Source organism: Passer montanus, unplaced genomic scaffold, assembly GCF_014805655.1.
Source record: "Passer montanus isolate IOZ18808 unplaced genomic scaffold, ASM1480565v1 scaffold143, whole genome shotgun sequence".
Classification (NCBI taxonomy): Eukaryota; Metazoa; Chordata; class Aves; order Passeriformes; family Passeridae; genus Passer; species Passer montanus.
In genome coordinates, this window is record NW_024361275.1 from 117865 (window position 1) to 144443 (window position 26579).

Genomic DNA, 26579 nt, shown 5'->3' on the forward strand with positions numbered 1-26579 from the left:
ATGGTAGGCAACAGCCCCAGCTCAACAGAAGACTGATAAAGACCAAAAGGATGTGGTGATATTAAACTGTCCGTGTAAAAGTCCCTGTAAAAAAGCAAACTCCCAGGAGTAACAGATTGGCCAAACACTAGAGATAAAAATGCCAATTTCCAAAGCACAGTTCTCTTTTTCCCTTTTTCTCCACCCCCCCCCCCAATTTTTTTTTTTCTTTAAACAGAAAAAGGATAGGAATGTCTTGCATATGTAATCCCTTGACCCTGTCTTGACAGCATTAATAAAGTGAGTTCCAGGATCTCATCACATGTTGGGTATGCCATGAAAAACTATACAAAAGTGTAATCACTGCTTGTGTTTTCCTGTGTTGTTCCTTCAGTCTGGTGTCGCCACATTACTGAGCAGTTAATCATCAGTGTGGTGCGTGTCCTTGTCATGGTGGTGCACAGGGTTGGCCTGGCTTGAGAACCTCATGTTATTGCTCACAGACAAGCCAAGCATCTAAAGGTCTTGTCTCTTAGGCATCCCTTTCAACAACACTGTGCTCTCCTCTGGCTCGCCTCAGTACCTGAAGCTGCTGCCTGTCAGGAAGAAGGAAAGAAGGGGAGGGCAGACCTTTGCTGAGTGGTGCAAAGGAGACAAACTCCAAGCCACTGTTTTGTTTTCATCATGCTTTCACACAACAAGACTCCCAACCAGTGTGGTAGGAGAATTCTGTCCATGAGACATAATCTGATGAAGAGTGGAAGACTTGATCCAAAGGAGTCTATGGACTTCACTGAAGACCACATCTAGCTCAGCTCAATCTTTATGTGCTTCTCAGGGGTCTGATATGCCTTGAGGACCTTGACCTCACCTGTTGTCTCCAGCCACCTGTCCAGAGTTCAGGAGTTCACTTAAGCTCAGCCAGGAGCCGTGTATGCTCACCTGAGCTATGCTGTAGAAGTTCCCATCTCCAGACTGTCATCTGTCCTAGTTTCCCAGATATATCTTTCCAGTTATACTTCCTTGATGGACCTTGGCCCTCTGGTTTAGATTTGTCTTCAGCCCAGTCTCTCACCACTTCTGTCTGGGCTCCCTAGGAGGGCCCTGGACCTGGTTCATCACCTCATCTTGTCTGGAATGGTCAGGATGGATGCCATCACCAGCATCCTGCCCTGTGCCTGCCATCCAGATGCTGCAGGGCTGCACCCTGGTCAGTGAGAGCCCTGCACGAGCTGGGATCACCTCCACTTCCAGCTTGCCCCCTCTCCAACTACAGCCCTGCTCTGGCTGCTCTCTGACAGTGCCTCAAGTGCTCTTTAGATGGACCCAACTTACACCTTACTAAAGAGCAGTGCAGGTTGCTGCTGTAGCTATTCCTACAGGGACAACTGAGACCACTTTTCACTTCATCAGACCACACTCCCTTCCACCTTGAGTGTGAGGGACACTGGGAAATATTTGCAGGTTGAGACAGGAAGAGAGGGCAGCTGGTGCCACAACCCTGACCATGCTGATAAGATCCTGGAGGATCACCCACCAGGCAGCCTTCTGAGATCAAAGCATGCAAGCAGAGGAGGTGGAGCAGAGTCTAAGCCACTACCAGAGCTCCCTGCTCTCCAATTAAATTTCAAACAGATAAGAACCCAGCTGCTGATCCAGCCCAGGCAATGTGTATTGACTATAAGAAGTTATATACATCGCTCCTATTTCACTAGAGATTTCATCAGGTGACCCGAGTCCAAGCAGCCCCCTTGCTGCTGGTCCTGATGAAAGAATGCTGGCTTGACCCTGGGTCCTGATCCAAGATGAAATTTGTCATTGACTCACAGGCCTTGCATTTCCTTTCCTATTGTCTGAAAGCCAATTTCAAAGTTGTTTTCGCAGCCCTCCATGACGTCCCAGTGCAGCTGTGCTAAATTCCAATGTGAAAGCAAAGAATTAAAAAAGTAACTAGGATCAGATCAACATCAAAAGTCTTCAGAAGAGATTTTACTCTCTTATGATGAAGAGCCCATCGTGGTGGACACAGAGAGGCTGTCCCCTCTGTAGCTGTGTTGGGGTGAGTGCAGAGAGATTAAGTTGATTAAAGTACTTAAATCTTGCTATACCACATCTGCCACCCTGCTTTCCACTTTATTTCAGTCTTTACACAGAACAAACCTCCTTCTGAATTCAGGAAGGATCTTTTGGTCTACATTGTGAATAGACACAGGATTAGGACTTGATTTTTCATTTTTACTGACCTATATTGAGCCCTTTTATGCACTGCTCTAAGTGCCTTTTCATGCCACTCATTCACACTTGCTTTCTGAGTCATTCCTAACTAATTTTGTGAGCTGGTGGGTAGTGTTCATACCTTCACACTCAGCCCTTCCAGTTAAGTGCACAGCACTTTGTTTTAAAGTTTGTTTAATTTTTCTAAGCCTTCTGCTCAACTACTGAGGCCTAATGGCTGGAGAAATGTGGCAGGCAGGGACACAGTGCAGTCTAGCATCTCCTGTATTTTCTGACAGCTCAGGGAGGGAATTTACCCTCTGAAGTCTCCTGCAAGTTGTAGAGTGATGGAGGCGGACATGCCCTTGCATGCAGTGGCAGACATGGCTTTCCGTTGCAGCACCAGGTTCCTGCAGAGCTGGTTTGAGCCATTCGGGAGTCTTGCTTCATACCAGGAAGGCCACCTTTCAGCAGCTGCCAGAGCTGATGTCAGACTCCACACACAATAGAGTTTTTCCAGTCTTTATCAGTTCGTCTCTTCTCCCTTCACAGATATCCCGGAGACTTTGCACCGGCGAGGGACAAAGTCCCACCAGGAATAGGGATATTCAAGGACAACACACTCACCTCTGCTTGTACTTTCCCACCTCTTTGTTCGTGCTGTGATAAAGAAGGACAAAACTCCTCTGTACCTTTGATCTATGCTTACATAATAGAAACTGCCAGTTTAGTGAAAAGCTCAAATCTTCACAGCAGGTGGGACAGAAAGCCTGGCCGCAGCAGTAGTCAATACACAACATCTAGGCTTGCATTTCCCTTTCTTTTTCCTTATTGGCCTTTCTCTGCAACTGCCTCACCCTAAAGAAACATTTACCGCCTCACCTAGCTTTGTTGCAAGAACCTGTTCTATAGGTTTTATGGCTAATGTGGCCTTAAGTTACCAAGAAACCTGAAACGCAGTCCTGTGACTTTCACTGTCTAAAATAGTTTTAATGCTTTGTTATATTGGTGGGTTTCCTTTGGATCTTAGTAGTCCTTTCTCCCTGAACCACATCCTAGTGCTTAGCAGAGCAACCCCACCATGGTGAGACAAATCTACAGCATGGGATGTGATGTAAGTTATGGGCAAGTTTAGTTCTTTTCATATACCATAGTAATGTTGAGTTAACAAATTGAACTTTTGCGAGGACATATTGGAAATAAGCAGCCCAGGACATGATGTGCAGCCCTGCACCGTTAGGGCAGTACTTGCATCACCACCTAAAGTCTATTAGTACCTCACCATCCACTTGCCACTTCAAGGCTTGGCTCTTTGTGGGCAGTTTCCTAGATTTCCTAAATCTCAGTTTACACAGGACTCCAGAAATCATGAGCCATAACTGACTAAAATGAGGGGCATGATTACCAAAACTCAGTGCCAAGTTTTAACACATTACACAGAGCTGGCTTTTTGGCTGCCTTCACTTTATCACCTAATCACAGGCTTACCGAAATTCTGAAGAGCTCTCAAAGTTGTCTACTTAATTGTGGCTATTTGCAAATCCTTGGGTACAATCAAGGAATCAGCTGAGAAGCACTGTCATGCAAAGTCAGTTTTCTGAACGGCTTTTCACAGAATTAGGCACGGAGCCAGACGAGTTGCTTGTTTCCTCTACCCTGACATAACTGCCCATCTCCCTCCTACTTTCTTGTCCCACCACTGCATATTGCAACCATTCAGTGGAAGATGACAAAACCCCATGTAGTGGCAATAACCATCGCACCATGCTACTGACAGGTTGTGTGCAAATCAAGTTCACTTCCCCAGTCTCAAATCACCGGTCTTGATAAGACATTCATGCTGCATACTACTTCCCATATACTAACTGCCATGCATTTAATATTCAGGACACATGCAGCAGCTCTGGACCCTGGGACTCTCTAACCCATGTTCGTGGCTGAAAAGAAACCACTGAAAATCACTATGTTGCCATCAGTCAAACATGCTGGCAAGTCATACTATCCCCATCACAAGAAATTAATGTTCTAAAATGCTTAGTTTTTTCACCTCTTGCCAAAAAAATACTTGCGATGTTCCTAAACCAAAACATGATTCAAAGAGCTCCCGAGCAAGTGAATGATTAATTTCACCACTGGAATTCAGATATTCAAAGGACAAAAATTCACAAAATTCACTTCGGTATTAATTGGCATCTGCAAACACTTTGAAAGAATACAGCTTCAGGGCGGATGTCACAAAGGGGATGTCCCTGCAGGCAGGACAGATCTAGAGGCTAAGCTAGCCCTCTTCTGCACACAGCATCAGAAAATGGCCCACAAGCTTTGGAAATCCTGGCAAATTAGCTTGGCAGCCCTAGGACACAGCCAACCTGTGTCAAGGTGCACTTTGGAATCACAGATTTCATGGCACAAAGTGAACCTAAGTAGGCTCTTAGAAATCTGGCAGAAAAGCTGGCAGAAAGCCACAAGGGCCAGATTCAAAACCTTCCTGGCAGAGATGATTTCACTACAAAAGCTGAGGAACTGACACATTTCCTTTCATGTTTTACTTTAAATGGAGACAAATTTCCACAGAAAACTCCCCCCACGTTCCGTTATTGAAAGGCCTTTGAGCCTGATCCTGCAAACACTTTGACTCACAAATAATTTTCTCTAAGTGTGCAAAGTCACTGTGTCATGCTTTTCCAGAACCGAATCTCCTTCAACTGCCCATTTTTCAGGCTGACTTAGGAGCAATCCACCTCTGATGGTTCATCTGGCTTATGTTTGCCTGGTTTGCGGAGCCATAGCTGGCATGCAGTTCTGTTCACCCCTTTGAAACAACACTTGAGACATGAAACAGATGCAGCTACATCTGTGACTACATCTGCATGAAACAACAGACACTGGTTACTTACAGCATATTCAAACTGCAGATTAAAATCCCGGTTGTTTGCTTGAAGTTGTCTCTCTTCCTCTGCAAAGAAAAGGAAACACATCAATCATGCTTGAGGGTAAGCAGAGTCAATACAGATGTGAATGCAGCACCAGAAAGTGCAAGCAGAGCTGCTAGAAGGGAGTGAGAGTGAATCAGAGCCCCATGTCAGGGACCTGGGGTGGCTGGTGACACTGATGGAGCTGCACTGTGGACTGGACCATGGCACTCTTAACACCACGGAACAAAGTCTCCTCTACCCACCACTTGCTGCAATGCCAGTGCCTGGTCAGGTTGTTCACTTTCCGGGTAGGAATTCTTACTTAACTAGTGGTGCTCACTCTTCCTGCCCTGATCCTTCTCTTCCCCCTGAAGTCTCTGGAGCTTTTGCCATCAGCCTACAGCTGGTGCCCTTCTTCCAGTACAGGTGCATTTCTGAGCATCATTCCACTGATGGGACACCATCCCCACAGCTGTCATGAAATTAAACACTTCTGGAATGATATCAAAAGGTCATCAATTTGTCCTTTACCTCAAAGCAGGGTCTTGCTTCTCTTCCCCAAAAATGACATAGAAAGCTCCAGCAACATCTGTTCTTCAATTGCCTATTCCAGGATTTAAGTCTCCTTCCCCTAGGGCAGTTTTTCCCTGCATTATCTAACATAAAAGTAATTATTTCAATTTCAAGCGGATTTTGTCTTTTCCCGGGAGGGTCAAAAGTGGTCTTCTGCTTGCCCTAAGTTCCTTGTGCTACTTGCTGAAGATGCAGAGTACAGACAGTTGAGGGAGGGGATTGTTCCACTCTGCTCTGCACTGGTGCAGCTTCACCTTGAGTCCTGTGTGCAGTTTTAGGCACAACAGTATTCAAAAGGTATAAAAGCTATTAGAAAGAGACCAAAGAGGGTCATATGGATGGTGAAGGGACTTGAGGGGAAACCATATGAGGAATACCTGAGGTCACTTCGACTGTCCAGCCTGGAGACTGAAGGGAGACCCCATCGCTGTCCACAACTTCCTTGGGAAGGGGAGAGGCAGGCACTGATCTTCCCTCTGGGTGCCCAGTGACAGGACCAGAGGGAATGGCCTGAAGCTGTGTCAGAGGAAGTTTAGGTTGGATATCAGGAAAAGGTTCTTCATCTAGAGGGTGGTTGGGCACTGCAACAGCTCCCCAGGGAAGTGGTCAAAGCAGCAAGCCTGACAGAGCTTGAAGAAGCATTGGACTATGTTCCTAGACACGAGGTGTGTTTTTTGGGGCTGTTCTCTGCAGGAATTCTATGATTCTGTGATTCACTGCATACTGAAGGCTGTTATGCTTTGCACTAGCCTCCCCAAGGGTAAGCAGCTCCTGTTTCTCCAGTCGCTTCTTATGCATTAACCCACCAGAAGGAGCATCACCCTTGGTGCTCTACAGTGAGCTTCCCAGCCAGTTCAGCCCATTCCAGATGGATGCCCAAAGTGGGCCATGGTTTGCAGCTGGGGCCTTACCAAAGCTGCCCAGGGCACAAGGGATACAACTTTCCTTGCAGACAGTGCACGTCATGCATAAGAATTCACCCAGGAATAATTTAAAGTAACATCCTTATACACCACCAGCACACAGAGGATGGCTTCCCAAAATATGATCCACTTTGGCAGATCCTTTCTGGCAGAGCCAGATGCCTCATCAGGCAATGCAAATCTTTCATTTGTCCTTGCTGAACTGCATCCAAATTCTTTCAGACTATTTCTCCAACTAGTCAATTCCAATCCTATCTTTCAGTGTGCTTGTAGCTCTTGCCAGCATGGTGCCATTCACAGATGTACTAAGTGTGTTCTTTATTCTGTCAGCCAAGATGTAGAAGTAAATATTGAATACCAGACCCAGGATGGGATATACCCCTGATGAATCTTTCAAGTTTCCTTATCAGTCACCAATATCTATTGTTAATGTCTTCTTTTTTTCCTGAAAAATCTGGCATTCACTGTAAAATCACTGTTTTGTGATTTTATCTCAAGCATGTATCTCCAGTTTACTTGTAAAAATGCCACAAGTGACAGTCAAGATACATGGCAGCTATCTGAGGCTTTTTCAATAGCCCTCCAGCTACCACTAAAACAGAATTAATTTTGGTTTGATGCAGTTTTTCAGGACTGCTGACTGTTAATCATCTCTTCCCCACACACACACTCCTAGTTACTTTGAAGTGGTTTGCTGTATTGTTTTAACCTTTACTCAAGTGAAGCCAATACATCTATAATTGCTTAGCTTTTCTCTTCTCCCTGTGCTTGCTCTCTTCTCAGTCTTCTGAACTTTGCCTGCCTGTGAGCCAGACTCTCAAAGGCAGAACTGCTCCAGGGCATGCTTTACCTTACCCAGTCAACCCATTCTCTCTCTATTCCAGCCCAAAACCTATTCCTTTCTCTTCTGCTTTTGGCAAGTATTATGTTAGATATCTAGAGGGAAAAAAAGAAAAACAAAATCCCCAAAAAACCCAACAAACACACCACAACAAAACCCCTCTGATTTCTTAGCTTTATTTTCTAGGCTTTTTCCACTGAGCCTCCCCAGAGACCCCAACTCTTACAGTACAACTTTTATTGCCCTTTATGTCCTTGATAGCCTTTTCTCACTTTGAGCCTTTGCCACACTGTTTGTGCTGGATAAAACAAACTGTTTTGCACCTTCTAGAGGCATCCTTCCTTTGTCTGAAGCAAATGGAGAGCTTCTGATTTCACCATTTCACTCATCCCTCTGAGCCTTTCTCTGAAAGGTGATAACTTATACATGTGGCCTTAATATCAATTAATAATATATGTGCCCTTAATATCAATTAATAATATATGTGCCCTTAATATCAGTTATTTAAGGAAATGACAGCTCTGTCTAATTCTCCCCCCACCCTAGGGTTCCTTCCCATGAGGTATCAGCTGTTAGTTCTTCATATTTATTGAAGGTTTTCTTCTTGAAGTGAATGTTGAACAATTTGATGCTGTCACTTTTTCCTAAGTATCATCACATCATTTCATAACTATTCCTGTGTACACTCCCTCCAGTTTTCAGAGGACCAGCCAGCTCCTCCCATTCCCTCCCTTTTGGAGGGAATCACTTCTGAAATATCCTCCTCTCCTCTCCAAAAAGTTACCCACCTCTGCACCAAAATTCTGTGCCAGCTGAGTAGGTCGTGTTCCTCTACACTTCTCCCCAGCTCTGCCTCTGCCTAGATGGAATTCTTCATTTACCACCATATCCTTCCTCTCAGAAAACTGTATTTTTTTCTTTTTTTTTCTTTTTTTCACGAAAGTCTGCCCTTCTTGGTTTGCTATGCTTGTGTGCATCACCTTGTAGCATTACTAAGAGATATGCAATTTGCTCATCTCTTTCTTCAAGCTGCATTTCAGACCATGTAGTCATAAAAGAAAAACTTCTGTTAACCATACAGAGTTAGTTTTATTCTTTTGTATTAATATTCCAGCCTCATGAGTTATCACAGCACGTGTCTATTACACCTATTAAATGATGTGTTAAGATAGCTAGTTCTTCCTGTTTGCTCACTCTTGCATTAGCAAGCGTCTAAGCTGTTCACTGCATTGAAGTGCTAGCTTTCCTCCTTTTCCTTAAATTACCTTAAATGTAAATACACAGCATCCCTAACTTTTATGTCCTTTGTCAGATCACCATTTTTTGGTCTCCGTCTGTAGGCTATTTTCATCAAGTCCTCTAATCACTAATGTAAAGCCATGTTAGCAGGCAAATGTGCCTTTCTCCTTTTTCAGGCACATCTAACAGTATCAGTCATTTTGGAATCAGCTGCCTTCTGCCCCAAATGGATTATTCAGATCAACCACAGTGGCTTCATTCAATACCCTCAAAGTGCTTAATCCTTCACTGCTTTCCTCAGACAAATTTTTCTTATCTTCACAATGGGGAGAACAATGTACCAAGAGATCAGAGTCACTTATCTGGTGTCCCAGAGGAAAACAGAAGCAGAGCTCAAGAGGTTCAGACTTGCTGGGCTTCAAATATTGTGTTGTGAGTTCCTTCAGGAATTTTCCTGAGAACAACTGGTATTCTTAAAGCTGATGAAAGATAAAGCTATTTGTGAAAAACAGAACTTCCCAACACTTGCCTGTTTCCTGCCATAGAGTAAGTGCTACCCTTATCCCCTCCTCAGGGGCTCCAAGCCTAGCCCTGGAAGAAGTGCCACAGAAAAGATAAGTGGTGTTATTGTAAATAGGAATAGATGACAAAGCTTTGGAGAGCCTCGGTGTCACACGGCAGCTTCTGAAGTCCTCAGTGGCTTTCTGTTCTGTATGCAGAAGCGGAAATCCAAGTGCTGCAGGCAATAGTTGAACACACCCTGATCTTCTTTGCTCTTCCCAGGGCACACTGAGGGAGCAAGAAGCCATCCCCTTTCTCAGGTTGCCTGGAGAGTCTTTGCAGCCAGGGAAGAGGCACGTGACACATGGTATTGAACTCAAGAGTCTCAAATGCACTTAGAAAAAAGCTGACACATGTATGTGCCCCAGTGGGGACAGAAGCCTCTCAGAACAGTGAGAGATGCACTCTCCAAATGGCTTTTATGTCAGAAACATTAATGGCAGCAAACGGCTCTGGGATGGCATGGAGACATGAGGCAGTGGGACGTGAAACAGAACAGCAATGAGAATCCAGGCACTGCACTCCCATAAGGCACCTAAGGGCAGGTTTTCTGTGATAACCCTTTCTTAAGGCCCCAGGTAACTGTGAACCTGGTTCAAAACTGAATGGAGCCTTTGCCTGCCATAGCCATCCATCTCTCTCAGAGGCAGTGTCCCTAAAGGCCAAAATGTGAAGCTAATTTCTACTGGCGAGAATTTAATTTTTCCTGCTGGGTAACACCCAATATCTTTGGCTAAATCAAGAAAAACCACAATACATTTCACAGGGAGCCTCATCCAACAGCATCAGCAAGGAGAACTTCCCGTCCTCTGGCTACACCAAAGGAGAACCACTCTGACCACATGCACAGGGTAACACTGCCTCAGTGGCTTTTACCAGCTGAGGTCCTTCTGCTGTGCCTCCTAATCCAGCAGTTCTCAACCATTGCAGACCACATGACTCTCATTTGTTTCTGGAACAGTCTGGACAGAAATGAAGTCTCTTGGATGATCACAATAAAGAAAAAAATTAAGAAAAGTCAAGCATTACACCAGCTTTGCCTGGAAACCATAACTCAGGGTTTTTTGGCTGTAGATCCAAGCATGCATGTCTTATCATGCCCTGTTGATTCTGAAAGCAATGAGGAAAAAGGGAGGGCAAAGCTGTATGGATATCAGATGAGAAGTTTTTCATTTCTTGAAACTTTTTAATATATCTCTAAGTAAATCAAATGTTCTGCTTCTGCAAATTGCATTCACTGGAAAGAAGGAATGGTATTTGTGCTCCAAGTTATCATTTCACTGCCACTGAAAACTATTTTAAATTATTCATCAGTGGAAACTCGGCGTACATAAATATGGCTTAGTGCCCAGTTCTTGGTCTAACCACTGAGACCAAGTCACTGGGAAAGTGCCTGTTTTCTCAGGCAGATAGTTTTAGAAGCTAAACCTCAGAATAACATCTGTATTTAATAAAATTAAACCCATGCCAAAAAATCAGCTATAAATGTAACTGGCCAGCCCACCAGCCTTTTTACTTAGGACTGCTGCATGGAAAAGTCCTGCAAAAGGTTAGATTCAAGATCTGGTCAGACAGCCTGGAAATTTGTTTCTGGTTTATGCTAAGGAGCATATGCCAAGAGAAGTGCTTTCAACAGGGTATTGGAAAAGTTTTATAGATAATGGGTCTTATGGCTCAAAGAAATGGGAGTTTAAGGTCTGCCTGGTTTTGCCAAGTACTCTACAAACTAGGCACTGATACTTCATGCACGAAATGAACACAGCCCAATTAGGGGAGTGCCTGCGTAACTAACCCTGACAACAGAACAGAGACAGCATAAACTCTGTAAAAATAATGATCTCTCCTCCACCCTTTAAACAAGTGACCTCAAGAGTAAAAACTCTGCCCTGGACCAGCTACAAAGAATGGCATCCAGGAGCTGAACTCATCTCCTCAGCTTCCCTTATAGAGTGGTTCTTAGCAAAGTTATTATCAAGTTGTGAAAGCTGTAACAGATTGTTCTGGTTCCAAGGGAACTGACCCTACTGGGACTGTAATTCAGGTCTCTACTCCAACAGGCTGTAAGAAGTCTCAGAAGACCCCCTCTAGTCACACACCTCATGACACGTCTCCTGCTACCTCCTCCTTGTCCCATCTCCCTCCTAACTTTTGTTGTCCCTACTTTTGGGCACCTCATCATCTCTGTGTGGCCCAGCTTCTGGTATCATGTCTCAACTATGGCCACCTCACACCCAGCATCCAGGAGATCAGCTACCTCTTAACAGACAGACAAATCCCGGCCATTTTCTGGTCTTTGCTGGACTGCTCCTCTGTGTGCACAAGAGACTGAAAGCTGCCATGGTGAGTCATGACCTCTATCCTCCCCTCAAAGAACCTGAGAATTACAGTCTTCATTGAAAGGCACTCAATAAGAGAGGGCAAGTCATCATATATTGTGTTAGGCAACCAAAATATTTTTCTCCTAGGAGGTTATTATACAAGCTAATAGCTAAAATCTCCTTGCACCTTAAAGCAATAATTGCCCCTTTTTGCAATCATTCGGGGTGAAATAACTATGCAACAAGTGTTTCGATTTGCAGGTGCTGTATCTGGGTAGAGTCCCTGTCACTGGGGTAAAGACAATGGGATTATTTCTTACAGCACTGGTACCACAGAATTTCACATTCATGACACAGCAGTACCTTTCTGGACTCAGACCTGCAACAAGTGAACCTCATCCAAAACCAAAGCCAGGAATATTTACACCAAAGGTTCATCCTCTCATATGGATCAGAGGATGCATGGGAGAAGCAAAGAGCTGTGTGACAGGTCTGAGGGTCATAGTGGTTAAATATCTATATTTCACAGCCAGTCTGGGACACAGACATTTGTGGGACCGTCATTACCTGAGTGCCATCCTCACGCTGTAACCTGAGCGGTGCCGCGCACCTGCTGCTCTGCAGCACGAAACCAAAGCCCATCCCTGCCCTGAACTGCAGCCAGAGCTTGGCAGGGTCCAGCGAGTGTGGCTGGGCCAGCAGCAGTGAGAAACCAGTGGGATGGAAACGGGGAGAGGGAGGTCAGAGCCAAGCCCAGCTCGGAGCAGGAGCATGTTCAGCTGCCTGGCAAACCAATGTGGTTTTTTATTGACTCATGGGAGGGGCTCTCGTGGACTCCATGCTACAAACCCATACATTTTTAATGTGCAGATGCCCCCTCTTCTGTGTAGACTCTCTGGCTGCTCTGGCTGGAGAGGATTTATGCTGGCAATCACATGCATTTTCATCTCAGAAATGGAGTAGACTGTGCTGAGTGTGAGGCATTTAACTAAGAAAAAGCATTCATCATGACCTTACAGGGACACCCTCATCAATGGGTTTACCCCTCTTTCATCCTTCCTGTCCCTCCATTATTAAATAAATATATTTATTGTGTCTTTTTGCCTCAAAAAAACCCCAAGAATCCTCCTTCCTCCTGAAGAAATAAAATGCAATAAATACACTTTTGTGGTCATGGACAGTGTCTTTGGTGATTGGTACTGAGCTCAGCCTCCTGCTAAGCATCAAAAAAACACCACAGATAGTGGAATTTCTCACACAGGTAAAACATTATATATATCCCTGGTATAGAAAGCCAAAATATTTTGATACTGGAATCACTAACAGATGGCCCACCTTGGTGAGGTACTGACCTCCTCCATTATCATACAGCAGTTGAAAGGTCTGAAATAAAAAACCTGAGGGTGAACTGGAAATATTTCTGCCTCAGGTCTAGTACATTTTTAATATCAACATAAAGTTCAGTGGTAGACCCTGCCCTTTTCTAAAAGCAGCATTTTCTATTATCACCATAGGAAAAGAGAAAAGAAGAAAAGACAGCTCCAAAAGGATGCCCCGGATATGCCCAGCATGTACAACATTTGTGGTCAAATAGCACTCTCAGGACACAGATGGAAGAAGTGTTGGATAATCTTAAACCTGAAAATATTCTCATGTAGGTTTTTCTAGGAAGGGACATAGGTTGACTCATCTCTCCCTTTTCCCATCTCCTGCAATAACACCAGTTCTGGTTTTCCTTCCTTTCCTATTTCTGGTAATGTCTCAGCCACCTGCCCTGGCTCTGGGCAGAGGTGGGGGACTCATCAAGTCTCAAAAATGCCTGGCAGCAAATTAATTCTCAAGAAGCATCTATGTCTTTTCATATTTGTTTCAGTCCACTTCAGAATGAAATATATATATTTCAAATATATTACCAATATAAATTGTCTTTTCTTCATTTTGAAAAACTGATTTTTCACCCTCCACAGCTGGTTTACAATTTTATATCACTCTGTGTCCTGGTTTTATTTCTGATAATAGTTCACAATATTGTGACTAATATTAGCATGCCAAAAAAAGCAGCTGAAATAGTCTTTTGCTTTTATTTTGAAAACTAGTCTGACAGTGACTGGCTGGCACATATAATTTCCTTTACTAGAAAACAGTGTCTCTTAGACATGCTGGTAAATACCAGCTTAACACAATTGCACATGCTGTTAATAACAGCAATGCACAGTGATAGGAAGTGATGAAAAAAACCATAAAAATAAATACAGCTCCAAAACGAACTTTGAGAAGTTTTTCAATTCACAGTTATTTCCCTCATGGGAAATTATGTAAAAATAAATACATTTTTCATACTCAATGTCTATTGTGGTGAGACACTTCCTACTGGATCGGAATGGGGATCCCAGAAGGGAGCTGAGCTAGATGTCCCACAGTGCCAGCCACGGGCTGCCTTCCTCAGGAGCTGCCAAGCTCTGCCCAGAGCCTGGCTGCTCCAAGCCCAGCTGCCCTGGTGAGCAGCAAGAAGTAAGACCCAGGGGAGCTTTCCAAAAGCCCTAGCTGGATTTATAATCTTCTTCCTCCTTTCACAGTGTGCCCTGAGGCTGGGCTTATGGAGACAAAACTGCAGTAATGACTGCTCTGCCATCTGTGTAGATGAATTTTCCCTGCTCTCTGCTCCCATTTTTTTGATGGACAGTACCTGCCTATCCCTTCTCGAGGTAAGAAGCTCCAATGCTGAACTAAACTGCCATGAGAGGAAGCCAGTGGACAGAGATATTCCACAGTTATCACAGGGCACTAGTTATGGGCATTTTTGAACCAATTTTGAATGAGCTAGAGATGGGACCTCTCAGTTGTTTTTGATGATGCAATTTATTTTTTTATCATCTACATAGACAGGAAGGGTGAGTTCAGCTCACAACTTTACTACATGATTCAGAAGGTCACAAAACCTCTTGTTACAAGACCTTTTAAGGATTTCTTGACCAATAAAACACTACCAACAAGGACGTTTATGTTTTTGACCTAATCCTTAAATATTTTGTCTCACAGACTCATGCTACAGTGTAAGATTTCTTAGCCAGTCATGCTATGATACACAAGGCTACAGTACTGCATTCTAAACTTCTTGTTTGCCTTTGTAACTACCTTTTTTTCTTTCATACATCTTAAACTCTAAAACTCTATAGACTTTCTTCTTCTTAACTGAACGTGTCTCTGCTTTAAACCATAAATCCATATTCTCACTTCTAGTACTCAAGTTCAGAAGCCTCTTCCAAGGTCTCAGATCAAATCCTGTGTTTAATTCCAAGCTTTAACCTACAGGCCCAAAGTTCTGAGAATTTCTTGCATTTCAGATTCCAACAATCCGCCATCTCCAACCTTCCACACATTATATGAACTAGAAGTGCCCCCCTTCCCCTCCGTTCTACCCATGTTCACTGCAGGTTAAACCTCAGCGTAAAAGATCTCAGGCACCTTTTCCATAGAAACACCTCTGCTGCTTATCTAAGAGGTGTACTTCCCTGCTTCAGCTGGAATAGCTTCTCCAACATTATCCAGCCACTGGTCTCCTCCAGGCATCTTTGTGTGTCAACGCAAGCTGCGTTTTAGTTACACTCCTGATAAACTTCTATAAAGAACTTGAGACTATAAAAAGCTGCCCCTTATCTCCAAGAAACTTAAGACCATGTAACCTGTCTTCTTAAACTAAACCTATCATATTCCGCCTGCACCTCAGCTGATGTGGAAACCATGCCTTGCTGGGGAGAAATGCTGGATCTCATGGGAGCAATCCTTATCCCAGATCCAGCATATGATGCCTGAGGTAATCCATTCCCTCCAATTAAAGTCATATCATGAGCATGGCTCTTCAGCAAGGTTAAACGTCATCCAGCTTTGTTTTTGGAACAGAAATTTGGTCTTTCCTTAAGCAGTACTGCCCCTCCAAGATGAGGACATGGTGTGTTCCCTGTGGGAGGGCCTTGCCTGCTCTCAGGCAGCACAGTCCTTTGGCCTTATACAAACACAAAGATTTATAAACCCTTGGATTAAAATAGCACTTCAACACTGACATTTACATCTAGTCAAATGCTTGCAAGGAGCAATCATAGCTTTGGGGCTGCAAGGCAAAATAATTAAAAACACAAGAGGAGGAGAAAACACTCTCAACTTCCTGTTGTGGAAGCTCCTCATTCCCTGATCACCTCTGCTTCCTTTATCCTCTGAACTTTTTCCAGTTTGCCTTGATTGGTTTTGAACTGATGATTGGATGTGAAAAGAAATTCTTCTTCCCAATAAAATACAGGGTTTATATCTAGGAAGATCTGAGTTCCTCAAATATTTGTTTGAGGGTGGGAGCTGAACGTTTCCATGCTCAAATCCAGGCCCTAGCCCAGGCAAAACACAACACTTTCCTAATATAGCAACAGAATCTTTTTGATAATCTGAACAGCTACTGCCTTGCAAGTGGGGGTGCCCTGAGTGGACAGTGGCTCACAGACAAACCTGAGCTCCCTCATCTGCAAAGCCAAGATGTGGTAAAAAATATCTGGGGCTGGCAGAGATCCTTCCCTGGGAGCAGTCACAACCTGCTCTCCTGGGACTGTCAGAGGAGCAAACGGATGCCCCTGTCTTAACACCAGGGCTCACAGTCTGCCCTGGTCCAGGAAGGGGAAATAGCAGCACAATTGCAAAAATAAACCCCTGGGAAAAAGCTGTTCAATCCTCTGAGCTCAAAGAGGTTGGAAAAGAATTTCTTGTCAAAATACAAGTAGAGCAGTAATTCCACATTGATTAAATAAGAGAGGAACACCCTGAAAGGAAAAGCTAGAGACTTTCCCTCTTCACCATGTCTGCAGACCTGGATCCCCAACCAGAGACTGCACACTGGGTCTCTTAGAGTGTGCTCTCAGGGTACATGTTTCTAATTTACTCTTCTTCCTGTTTCTGATTGGAGGGAATATCTGGGCCATTGCCATTATGAAATAGAATCATACAATTGTTTAGATTGGAAAAGACCTCCAAGATGAGCAAATCCAACTGTTTACCCAGCACTGCCAACTCCATCACTAAACCATGTCCTTAAATGCCACATCTAACATCTGTTAAAAGCACCTCCAGAGATGGTGACTCCACCACTGTCATGGGCAGGCCATTCCTATACTTGACAACCATTTATGTGAAGGAATTTTTCCTAATATCCAATCTAAACTTCCCCTGAAGTATCAAGGCCGTTTCTTCTTGTCCTGTTGCTTGTTACCTGAGAGAAGATACTGACCTCCACCTAACTACAGCTTCCTTTCAGGTTCTTTTAGAAAACAATAAGGTCTCCTCTGAGGCTCCTTTTCTCCAGGTTAAACACTCCCCAGCTCTCTGAGCTGCTCTTTATAAGACTTGTGCTCTAGACCCTTCACTAGCTTCTTTTCCTTTCTCTGGACCTGCTCCAACATCTCAAAGTCTTTCTTGTGAGGGGCTCAAAATTGAACACATAATTTGAGATGCACCAGTACATTTCATCATCCAAAGACTGCATTGGACCTTTGCACTGTGCATTGCTCATCCACCCACTCCTGCAAAGGATTCCTGTAAAAAAAACCACCAAAACCCAACTTCCCCAAGGCAGTCATGTGTCAGGACAGTGCACAAACTCTGTAGCTAGTCCTGTTGCAGACATGCCCCCATTCACTGGCACCCAGTCTGCAGCACTCCTCCAAGGCAGTATGAAATGCAGGAAAAGGAAAGAAAGTGTGTCTTCCCCCACCTGCTCTGGGCCAGACATTCTCCCAAACAGGAGCTCAGGGACTTGCACGTGTGCTGTATTTATTCCTTTGCTCCCATGACAATGGCATTACCAGATCACACTTACCTTTGAATTTCTTCTTTCCAAATTTTAATCCAAATAGAGACATCCCAAAACTTTATTTTAGTCCAACTCCATGGAACTTCTGCAAGACAAAAGAGAAGGCAGTTCACAACACATAGAGCAACACATACATGCCATTCTATGCCAAATAAATGGGGAAAACAAATTCCTAAGCACTGTGACCAGCAGTCACAGTTTATCATCTAGAATGCATTAAAAAACAAAACAGTCTTAAGTTTTCAGGTTGCACTGCATCAGTGGGCTACCTTACCTGGGGCATGCTGGTCAATTCATCTCCTGACATGGCACAAAGAAGGGGCCAGTGGAGGAGAGATTGAAAAGGACATTCCCACTACATTGGTGCTATATGAAAATGAGAAATACACACCCAGAGCTTGTACTTAAGATACAGAGGAACTGCGTTTCTACCCAGAGCAAGACCAGCCTCCTTGAAGAGGAGGAAGCAGCGGGAAGCACTGGTTTCCTGTAAATCCGCCTCTGCTCAGCACGTGTTGGCTCACACTGTTGTCCATTGCTCCTCATCCTGCATATTTGGGGCAGACTAGAATAAAATTTCTCCTCCACTGGCTGCAAACTGCCTGGCCCAGAAGCTAAAGCCAGGCATCAGAAATGCATTTAAGGCCCTGAATATATCCTGATAGGTAGAGGAATTGAAAATTTTAAAACTCACATCAAAACTGGCTGGTAGTGAAATTTTCAGTGTCCTAATCATCATACAAGTTTATTTAAAGGATTTGAAGGTGATGTTGGTGCTGACAACCTAGAGGATCTGTGAACATGAGAAAAGCTGGCATTGCTCTGTGACCAGGAGCCTGAATCAACAGGAACACTGTAGCAGTTGCTTAAGTGGTCAGTGAGGCAAGCTGAGACACTTGAGAGAGTCACAGTCTAGAACAACTTTTCTAGGTAACAGAATGTAGTTTTTCAATGCTATCTATGCAGAGCAAGGGTGCCTAAGGAGACTGGAATAGCAAATATGTCATATTTTGGAAACACACACATGAGTATGCAGCCTATGCCACTGACCAAATGCAAGCCTGATACAACATCACCAGTGCAAGCTTGGACTTCATGTGTTTGCAGAAAAAAAAGGTAAGCTTTAAGGAAAATTCTACAATCCCTGCATATGTCAAACTTGTGCTCCAGATGCTCCAGCAAAGCTATACTTAGCAGCTGCATTTGCATGCATCTGAATTCAGTGAGGGGTTTGGGAGCCTCTCTGTGCCCACTCCACATGGAAGATGTCCTTTCTCTATTCACTCAACCAATTATTTCTGCTCATCTTGACAAATGTTTGGTACCACCTCTCTCCAGAACTTCTCTGCCCATGAAGCCGAACCAGTTAAAGTTAAAATATGCAATGTCACAACCTTAAGGTTTCTTGACCCTGCTGACCAAACTTACTTTCCATCCCTGACCTCAGTCTATCAGTTTTAACACATTTCTTCCATGGTTTAGAATTACTATTATGTCTTACAAAACTCTACCAACAAGGACAGAGAGTTCCCCGTAAGATGGTGGAAAGAGTGAGACACTCCCCACACACGCGGAGGTAAACACTCAGATTTCCTAAAGCACCAGGGGTCACAGATCTGATAATCACTGATCTGGTAATCCTGGCAGCACAAGGATGTCTGTAATCAAAATATTGATGATTACATGATCCATATGAACTCTGGATGTTGCTGTATTTGCAAAATATTTCAGAAAAACAAAACTCGCTCCTCACTGTCAGCACAAATATCCAAAAGGTTAACTGGTTATAATCATCATATTGATGATTACATGACCCATATGAACCCTGGATCTTCATGTATTTTCCAAACTTTTTAGAAAAACAATCCCCAGCTACTAAACCTCTCCCAGCTGTGTACTCAATTGACAGGCATATAATTTCAGCAGAGGGTGAAAAAAGGATGTTTATATTTTTGGGGAGCGACAAAGCGAAGGTGGTTATAAGCTTTCTTTTATCAGTAGTAACATGAAACAAACAATAGACTTTCACGTCTTCCAAACAAAAACCTGAAACTTCCTTCAGCTCTGACACATGGCATTTGTTAATTGCTGTGATTCTTTGAACCCTGGTTTCTGGTGGGACTGCAGCATGACAGGACTGAAACAATAGAGTGTTTTGATATGGAAAGCATGTAGTTCCCACAGCTTCTCAGTGCATTAAATCAGGATTGCATGCATTGAACGTCTTCATTCAGCAGTAAATTTAAGTTACCATCATGGCAGCACAAATATCCTTATAGGTTTTCAATTCCCACAAAACTTTGCCTTTTGGGGCAGACGTGGGAGATAACTTTGCCACATCCATTTGTACCAATTACCTTTCCAATACGTCATTGCCACCACACAGACTTGGCATACCTGCTCACTTAGTTAAATCCCAGGAGTTATGTATGAATCCTACCCAAGCTGACCTGATCCTCTAGGCAAAACTCAGTTCCTGACTTGCCCAAACCACAATGTCATTTGAAAATGTGTCAGTATATTCAATGGGCACACAGATGATGGCATTAAGGGCTGGACACACCCCTATTGCATTGAGGTGTACCCTTTATTTTCATAATATTGCAAATATCTTCCTTTACTGCTTTGTTATTGACTCACACATCTAATCCCCATACTTCTTTACAGAGGAAAGCCACTCTCACAAGGGCTGTAGCTTCTGTGCAGGGCTGCCTGCTCACACCCCCTCTGGGCCAGTGCAGTCACAATTCCATGTGTCTGTTTTCAGTCTGAGAGTTCGTGGACCACCAGCTGCCAGTGTGAAAAGAAACACAAGCAAGTAATGGTGAAGTTGTCCCCTTTGATGGAGCAATAGGTACTGCTCCTGTTTGTCTCACTTATCACAGTTGTGCAGACAGATGTGCTCTCCTGGCTGACCTTGGCTCTTCCTGCCTTTCAGCCCCAGGTCTTTTTTCTTGGGTTATTTTAGACTCTCAATTCTACCTGCATGATCCAACATCTTTGCACTTGTATTTATCAACAACATCCCTCAGGGTATTTTTCCCCCCACAGATTTCACATGTAATCAAAATTCATGCCTCTGTTCAGTTTTCTTTATTTTCCTGTTTTTTAAATCTGAGATTCAGTTTCTGTTCCAAACATGCAATGATGGGTCATTGGCCTCCTATCACTCATATCTGGTTTTAATTACAGTTTTACTTTCTCTTCATGCTTTCCAGGGAAAAAAAAAATTAAAATTATCAGGGGAAAAAGATTATCTCATATTTCATTTGTTGTATGGCATTAAGTACTTCTCAAATTTTGGTAGGACAATTTCATAGCCTCCTTTTCCTGAATTAATTAGAAACCCACAAACACTCAAAAAACATTCTACAGTCAGAAAAAAAGGCAATTTCCTGTTTGAGTTAATTTTCCCTGGCACCGGCTATGGTCAGGCAAAGTGAAGTGCTGCTTCAGTCTTCTCTAGTTGCTTTCCACAGTCTGTGTCAGCCCTTCTGGACTCTTTGTTGTTGTTGTTCCATTTTCCACTTGATTATTTTTGGATTTTCTTCATTTCTTTTTACCCCAGGTACACTGCATTGTCAGTAATCAACTGAGTTCTCAGAGTATTTGAACACTCATCCAGGTCCCCTCAGCTTAACAGGACATGTTTTTCTTCCCCACGTTTTCAGAACCTATAGCAGAAATTATTTAAAGTTCACATTCTCAATGCTTACAGAGAATTTCAGGTGTAAGCTACAAATAAATTGTCCCCTCTCACCACAGAAAACTGTTGTACCTACAGGGCTCTATAAACAGTCTCTCTGCTGCTTACACATCTGCAAAGACAATCCACCTGCTTTATGGCTACTGACTGTTTGATCAAGGGCTCTGGGTATTTCAATAGCCACAATGAGAAGCTGCTTTGACTGGTCTTGAATAGGAAAGTGATGTTTCCTCACAAACCAAATTCTGCCTCATTTAAGAGAGACAGAAGCGAGGTGGGTCAAGGTAACCCCAAGTACAGGCTGAGCAGAGAATGGTTTGAAAGCAGACCAGAGGAGAAGGGCTTGGGGGAGTTGCTGAGGAAGCTCACCATGAGCTGGCTGTGTGCACTCAGCCCAGAGAGCCAGACGTGTCCTGGGCTGCATCCAGAGCCCCGTGGGCAGCAGGGCAGGGAGGGGATTCTGCCCCTCTGCTCTGCTCTGCTGAGACCCACCTGGAGCACTGCACCCAGAGCTGAGCTCCAGCACAGGAGGGACAGGGACCTGCTGGAGCCAGCACTGAAGGGAGGCTGCTGAGATAATCAGAGGGCTGGAGCACCTTGGCTCTGGAGACAGGCTGAGAGAGTGGGAGTTGTTTACCCTGGAGAAGGGAAGGCTTTGGTGGGATCTTAGAACAAGTTTCAATACTTAGACTACAAGAGAGCTTGAAACAAACTTTCGGCAAGGCATGTAATGCCAGGACAAGGGTGAATGGCTTCAAACTGAAAGAGAGTAGGCTTATATTAGATATTACAAAGAAATTCTTTACTGGGAGGGTGATGAGACACTGGCACAGGCTGCCCAGAGAAGCTGTGGGTGCCCCATCTCTGGAAGTGCTCAAGGCCAAGCTGGATGGGACTCTGAGCAACGTGGTCTAGTGAAAGGTGTTCCTGGCTATGGAAGGGGAGTTGGAACAGGAAGATATTTGAGGTCCCTTCCAACCCAAACCATTCCACAATTCAATGATATGGCTTGAGAACACAACTGCAAATCTCCTCCTGCAAGAGGGGTAAGTTGCAATGAGCTATGACACATGGGCTTTGCAAAGGTTCACTGAGGGCTGTACTGCAAACTAGAGGAGGAGGGAGGCATTTCCTACCACTGTAGCCTTGAGTGGCAAAATAAAAAAAGACATGGCACAAGCTGGATGAATGCAGAGCAGATGTTGTGGATGGAAAACATGTCTTGTTTCTTGGCCCTGTTTTTCTGGACAAAGCTATATGATACATCAGATTCAATGATAAATATGAATTAGAATATACTTGGTGCTTCTGTTCCTATCACTTCATTCCCAGACTCTGTGAAATGATCCATGTTAAATAGAATCATTTTTGGAAGGGTTATTTTAATCCAGATCATGGGGTGTAGTTCAGTACAGACTGAAATTCCTGCCCAAGCAGTGGTCATATCAGATCTGAGGGGGCAGTGAATTGTGGTGAAGTATGAGAAGCAAGCCCGCAGAAATGAGGAGAATTAGTCAGAAGAACAAGATGTCTCCAGCCAGTTTTTGCCATCAAATATCCTGTGCTATGTATACACACAAAAAAATTTTGAACAAACCTGTCCAGGTACAAATTCAGAAAGCATATCATGCCTCCACTCACCTTTTCAGGTCAGGTCAGTTTTTGCACAAGAGTTTGGGTTTTTTAAAATTTCTGTTTAGATGATGTAATGATCACAAATACCCACTGATCTTAGAATTCTATTATTTTTCATGCTAAAGTACTAAATTTCCTACCAATAACTCAACATATGAGAAAATAGATCCCAGGCACTGAGCATCATGATAAAAAAGGTTGAAAACTTCTTTTCACCACTCATTGCTCTCATTGCTCTTGGTGGAGTAATGATGTTAAATACGAGATTGCAGTCCCTAAATTTTGAACATGTATCATTTTACAGTGGATTTGGAGGCACATCTGAGAAAATACTAAGGATTTAAAATGCATCAGGTCCTCAACCTCCCTGTTTTATCCATGCCCTTGTTGCCACATGCCATATGCTGGAGCTGGACAGTCACAATCACTCACAGGTATTGCAAAAGGAGGACATCACAGTGCAGTGTTTGCCAAGGCTCTGGTAAGAGCAGCATTAAGACCTGGCACACCTGGCACAAACTGACCTTCCCGTGTGCCACACAAAGGCGTGTTTGCCAAGGGCACCCTTTGAACTGAAGCTGTACTAACTGTTTCAGTCAAATTTGTCAAATTTTAGTACCAAAGAGAGCAATGCATTTCCTTACCAAAAGCAGATGCAAAAATTTCAACCATTAGAAGTAATTAGTATTAATCATCTTTCAGCACAGAACTACTATTACTATTTGCATTTCTCCACCCCTCCTTACATCCTCTTGTGTTTGAATACCTCAAGAGCAAAACAGGGAATAGCATGTGTTGTACCACTCCCTGCTTTGCAAACACAGAAAGTGAGCTGCAGAGTGGACAACGAAAATGTGTGTTTTGAATCCAAAAACTACTCTTTTTCAGGACTGAAATCTGATTTGGCACAATTACAACCTGGAATAAGTTTAAGGCACTGTAAGTGCTCACTCCTGCCATCAGAGTTTACAAAAGTAGTGTAGCCTCTGGTTTAAATCTACTGACTCGGTGCAAAGAGTTTGAAAGTTTTCCTGAAACCTCCCTGCTTTTTCCACACCTGAAGAGGTATCGTGGATGAGGTGAGCCAGCTCTGCAGCTATTTTCTGGTGCTGTTCCAATCAATATATACAGAAACCCATGAAACTCTGCGCTCCCACCCCTACACTCCAATGTGCCAATGCAATTAGCTGTAATTGCTGGGAAACAGGCTCAGTCTGTTATCTGCCACGTCTTAGAGTAATGATCCAACATCCTCCATCTGTCTTCATTAAAACACTCTTTAAACTGACACCAGGATGGCAGTCAAAAAACTGCATTCAGCTCCTCTGGGTGAGTTAGTTGCGAGGACGCTCAAGTTACGGATCAACAGCTGTGGCGGAGCGGGTTCCCGAAGAGAAACGCAGTCTGATCCCTCTGAAACAAACAATAGCAGCTTCCCCGGGCGGCTGCTGCTGCTGCTGCTGCTGCTTGGAATCATGCACAGCTCAGCTCACTCCACCCAGACGTCTCTCAGCTCGCCCCTAGGAAAAGCTCAACCCCCGAGCGCTTTGATTAAGCTTCGCAAAACTCTTGAGTCTGAAAAAAATAAACCCCACAAGTTTCTGTCTCCCCCACCACCCCGAAACTGGCAGGAAAAACAAGAGAGCGGAAGGAAAGCGTTAAATCTTACCCTTGAAGGCTTGTAAAAGTCACAGCAACAAAGTTGCTGCCCTCCATAGCACTCCGGTACACTCCTCTCTTCTCATTTACGCGCAGCTTTATCCCCTCCCAAGACCGACGGCTTCGCTCGCAGTCGCAGCGCCAGGACATTCACCTAAGGACGCAAACCTTATCTGCGCTGCGAGATGGGCATCGCGTGTCCTCTCCGACACCCTTAAAATCCGCCGCTGACTCGCTCTGACATACAATGTCCCGGCAACTACTCTTACTCTAAGTTCCCTACTTCTTACTTCATCGCTGGACTTGGCTCCTTGCCAATTTTTTTTTCTTTTCCTCCCCTTTTCTTTTTTTATATTCTGTTTCCTGTAGGGAGGGAGAGCGTAGTAGCTCTCTTAAAAATAAAATGCTTCAGTGCTACAAACTGTGAAAGAGTAAAGCAGAAAAGCACAGCACCTAGGCTTGGGGAACCCCAATTAACTCCAGAAGCAACAGCTGCTTGCTTTACCTACCTCCTGCCAACGTGGAAGCTTTCAAAAGGAAAGCAAGCGAGTAAAAGAGTCCAACATATCAAATGGCTTTCAAAAAGGATGAACTTGGGAAGGGATCCATTTCTCAGCAGCAGCCCCTCTCTCTGTGTCCGCAACACTGGAGTTGGTCAGGGCTCCTTAAACCCAGAGACACAGTCCTACGAGCTGATCCAAAGGCTCCACCTCACCCACTTTCCAAAGTTGTGAGTAGCAAAAACTCTGCAGAGAAAAGCCTCATAGAGCACAATTGCATAACTCAACCACAGAGCTTCCTCCAGCCGGCCAGAGGATTGGTTCGGCGCTGAATTGCTTGCTCATCCCGAGAGCATGTCCTTCCCTTGCCCTCTGGGACACCTGCCTGAGCACACTGTGGTCACAGGGACCCTCCTCACCAGAACCCCCCCAGCACTCCCATAAGCCTTCCAACCTTCCCACCCCATTTTCCCACTTCAACAAACAAAACATTCACTTTTTTTCCCAAGTTGTGGGACCTTTCACAATACAGTCCCCTGGCACTTTACCTGCCAGCTGCTCTAATCTTCCAGACCAAAACTGGGGCAACTACAACTTTAATCCACTTCTAGCTTCCCTATACCTGTGAATTGAAATTATTTTTAAAGCACCATATTCTTTACATAGTCATGTTCACAGTAATGCCTGCCAGGAACATCTCCGTGTATTGTGACAACACAAGAAACTTTAGCATTTCTATGTGTACTTGTGTCTGAATTTTCCTACAGGGAAATTCATGAACACTGTTAAAATTAATTTCATACCTACCCACTTGAATGCATTAATCAGCTGATTAATTATAGTAACACAAGAGTCAAGGCCTTGCCAAAGAGTATTTTCTACAAAATTAAATCTTCTCTTGTCAAAAGGATAGGTATGGAGGATTCAGGAAGCTACAGTGGTAGTGCTCCAGTGCTGGTCATGAAGGTTGAGGAACAGAGTGACAATGAAGAGGACACTCTTAACACCAGAAGCAATTTCTGAAAGAAGAAAAAGAGTCTGTGCCCTTTGCTATGACTTCAGGGATATTCCAAGCTACACCAATTTGAGACAATGCTCACTGAATTGGCTTCCTTGTTTCAAGACACATACAACAGCCAACATGGGACGTGGAGGCACAGAGGACTGATCTCCTGCAGATCCAGGTCATTTTCAGATGACTATGACCTTGACAGCATTTGTCTGGAGAAGAAATTCCCCTTGCACTGGCCTCTTTTCATTTTCTTGCCACTCACACCTCATTTCAACAGCAACAGCCCAAGTATCAGATTTTTTCCTGCAAGCAAAAGTACAAGGATCTGGATTAATTTTGGTCCTTCTACATATTTGGAGAACCCCCTGGTTTTGCCTCATTCTGGAGTTTTCCTCTTTATTATAACTTTCATCTGCTTTTCTTCACGACATTTTAATATGTTAGTTGATTACGAGTCATTCTACACTATTCCTACTTTCTTTGCTGCTGTCTTTATACTTGCTTGTTACCATTTTGGCCTCAACCACAGTTTCTTCTTTCCTAGAGTTAGGTTTGTCTCCTTTAAAACACAAGTGGAACCAGCCATAAAGTCACCCAGCTTTGGGTTTTGTTCAGACTTTAAAATTGCTAAGAGTTTAGAAGGCTGTTTTATTATT

General features: G+C 43.9%; 1 protein-coding gene across 1 annotated transcript in view; it reads right to left on the reverse strand.

Annotated features, from left to right (window-relative positions):
• The window catches only part of LOC120498235 (phospholipid-transporting ATPase ID-like), a 75134-nt gene extending 50475 nt beyond the window's left edge, over positions 1–24659 (reverse strand). Inside the window, exons 1-3 of the mRNA XM_039700717.1 lie at positions 24422–24659; positions 17418–17496; positions 5091–5149 (exon numbers count right to left, since the gene is read on the reverse strand). Coding sequence (XP_039556651.1) covers positions 5091–5149; positions 17418–17460 — 102 coding nt within the window. The 5' untranslated portion in view covers positions 17461–17496; positions 24422–24659. The remainder of the gene's footprint in view (positions 1–5090; positions 5150–17417; positions 17497–24421) is intronic.
• Positions 24660–26579: the final 1920 nt, after the last annotated feature.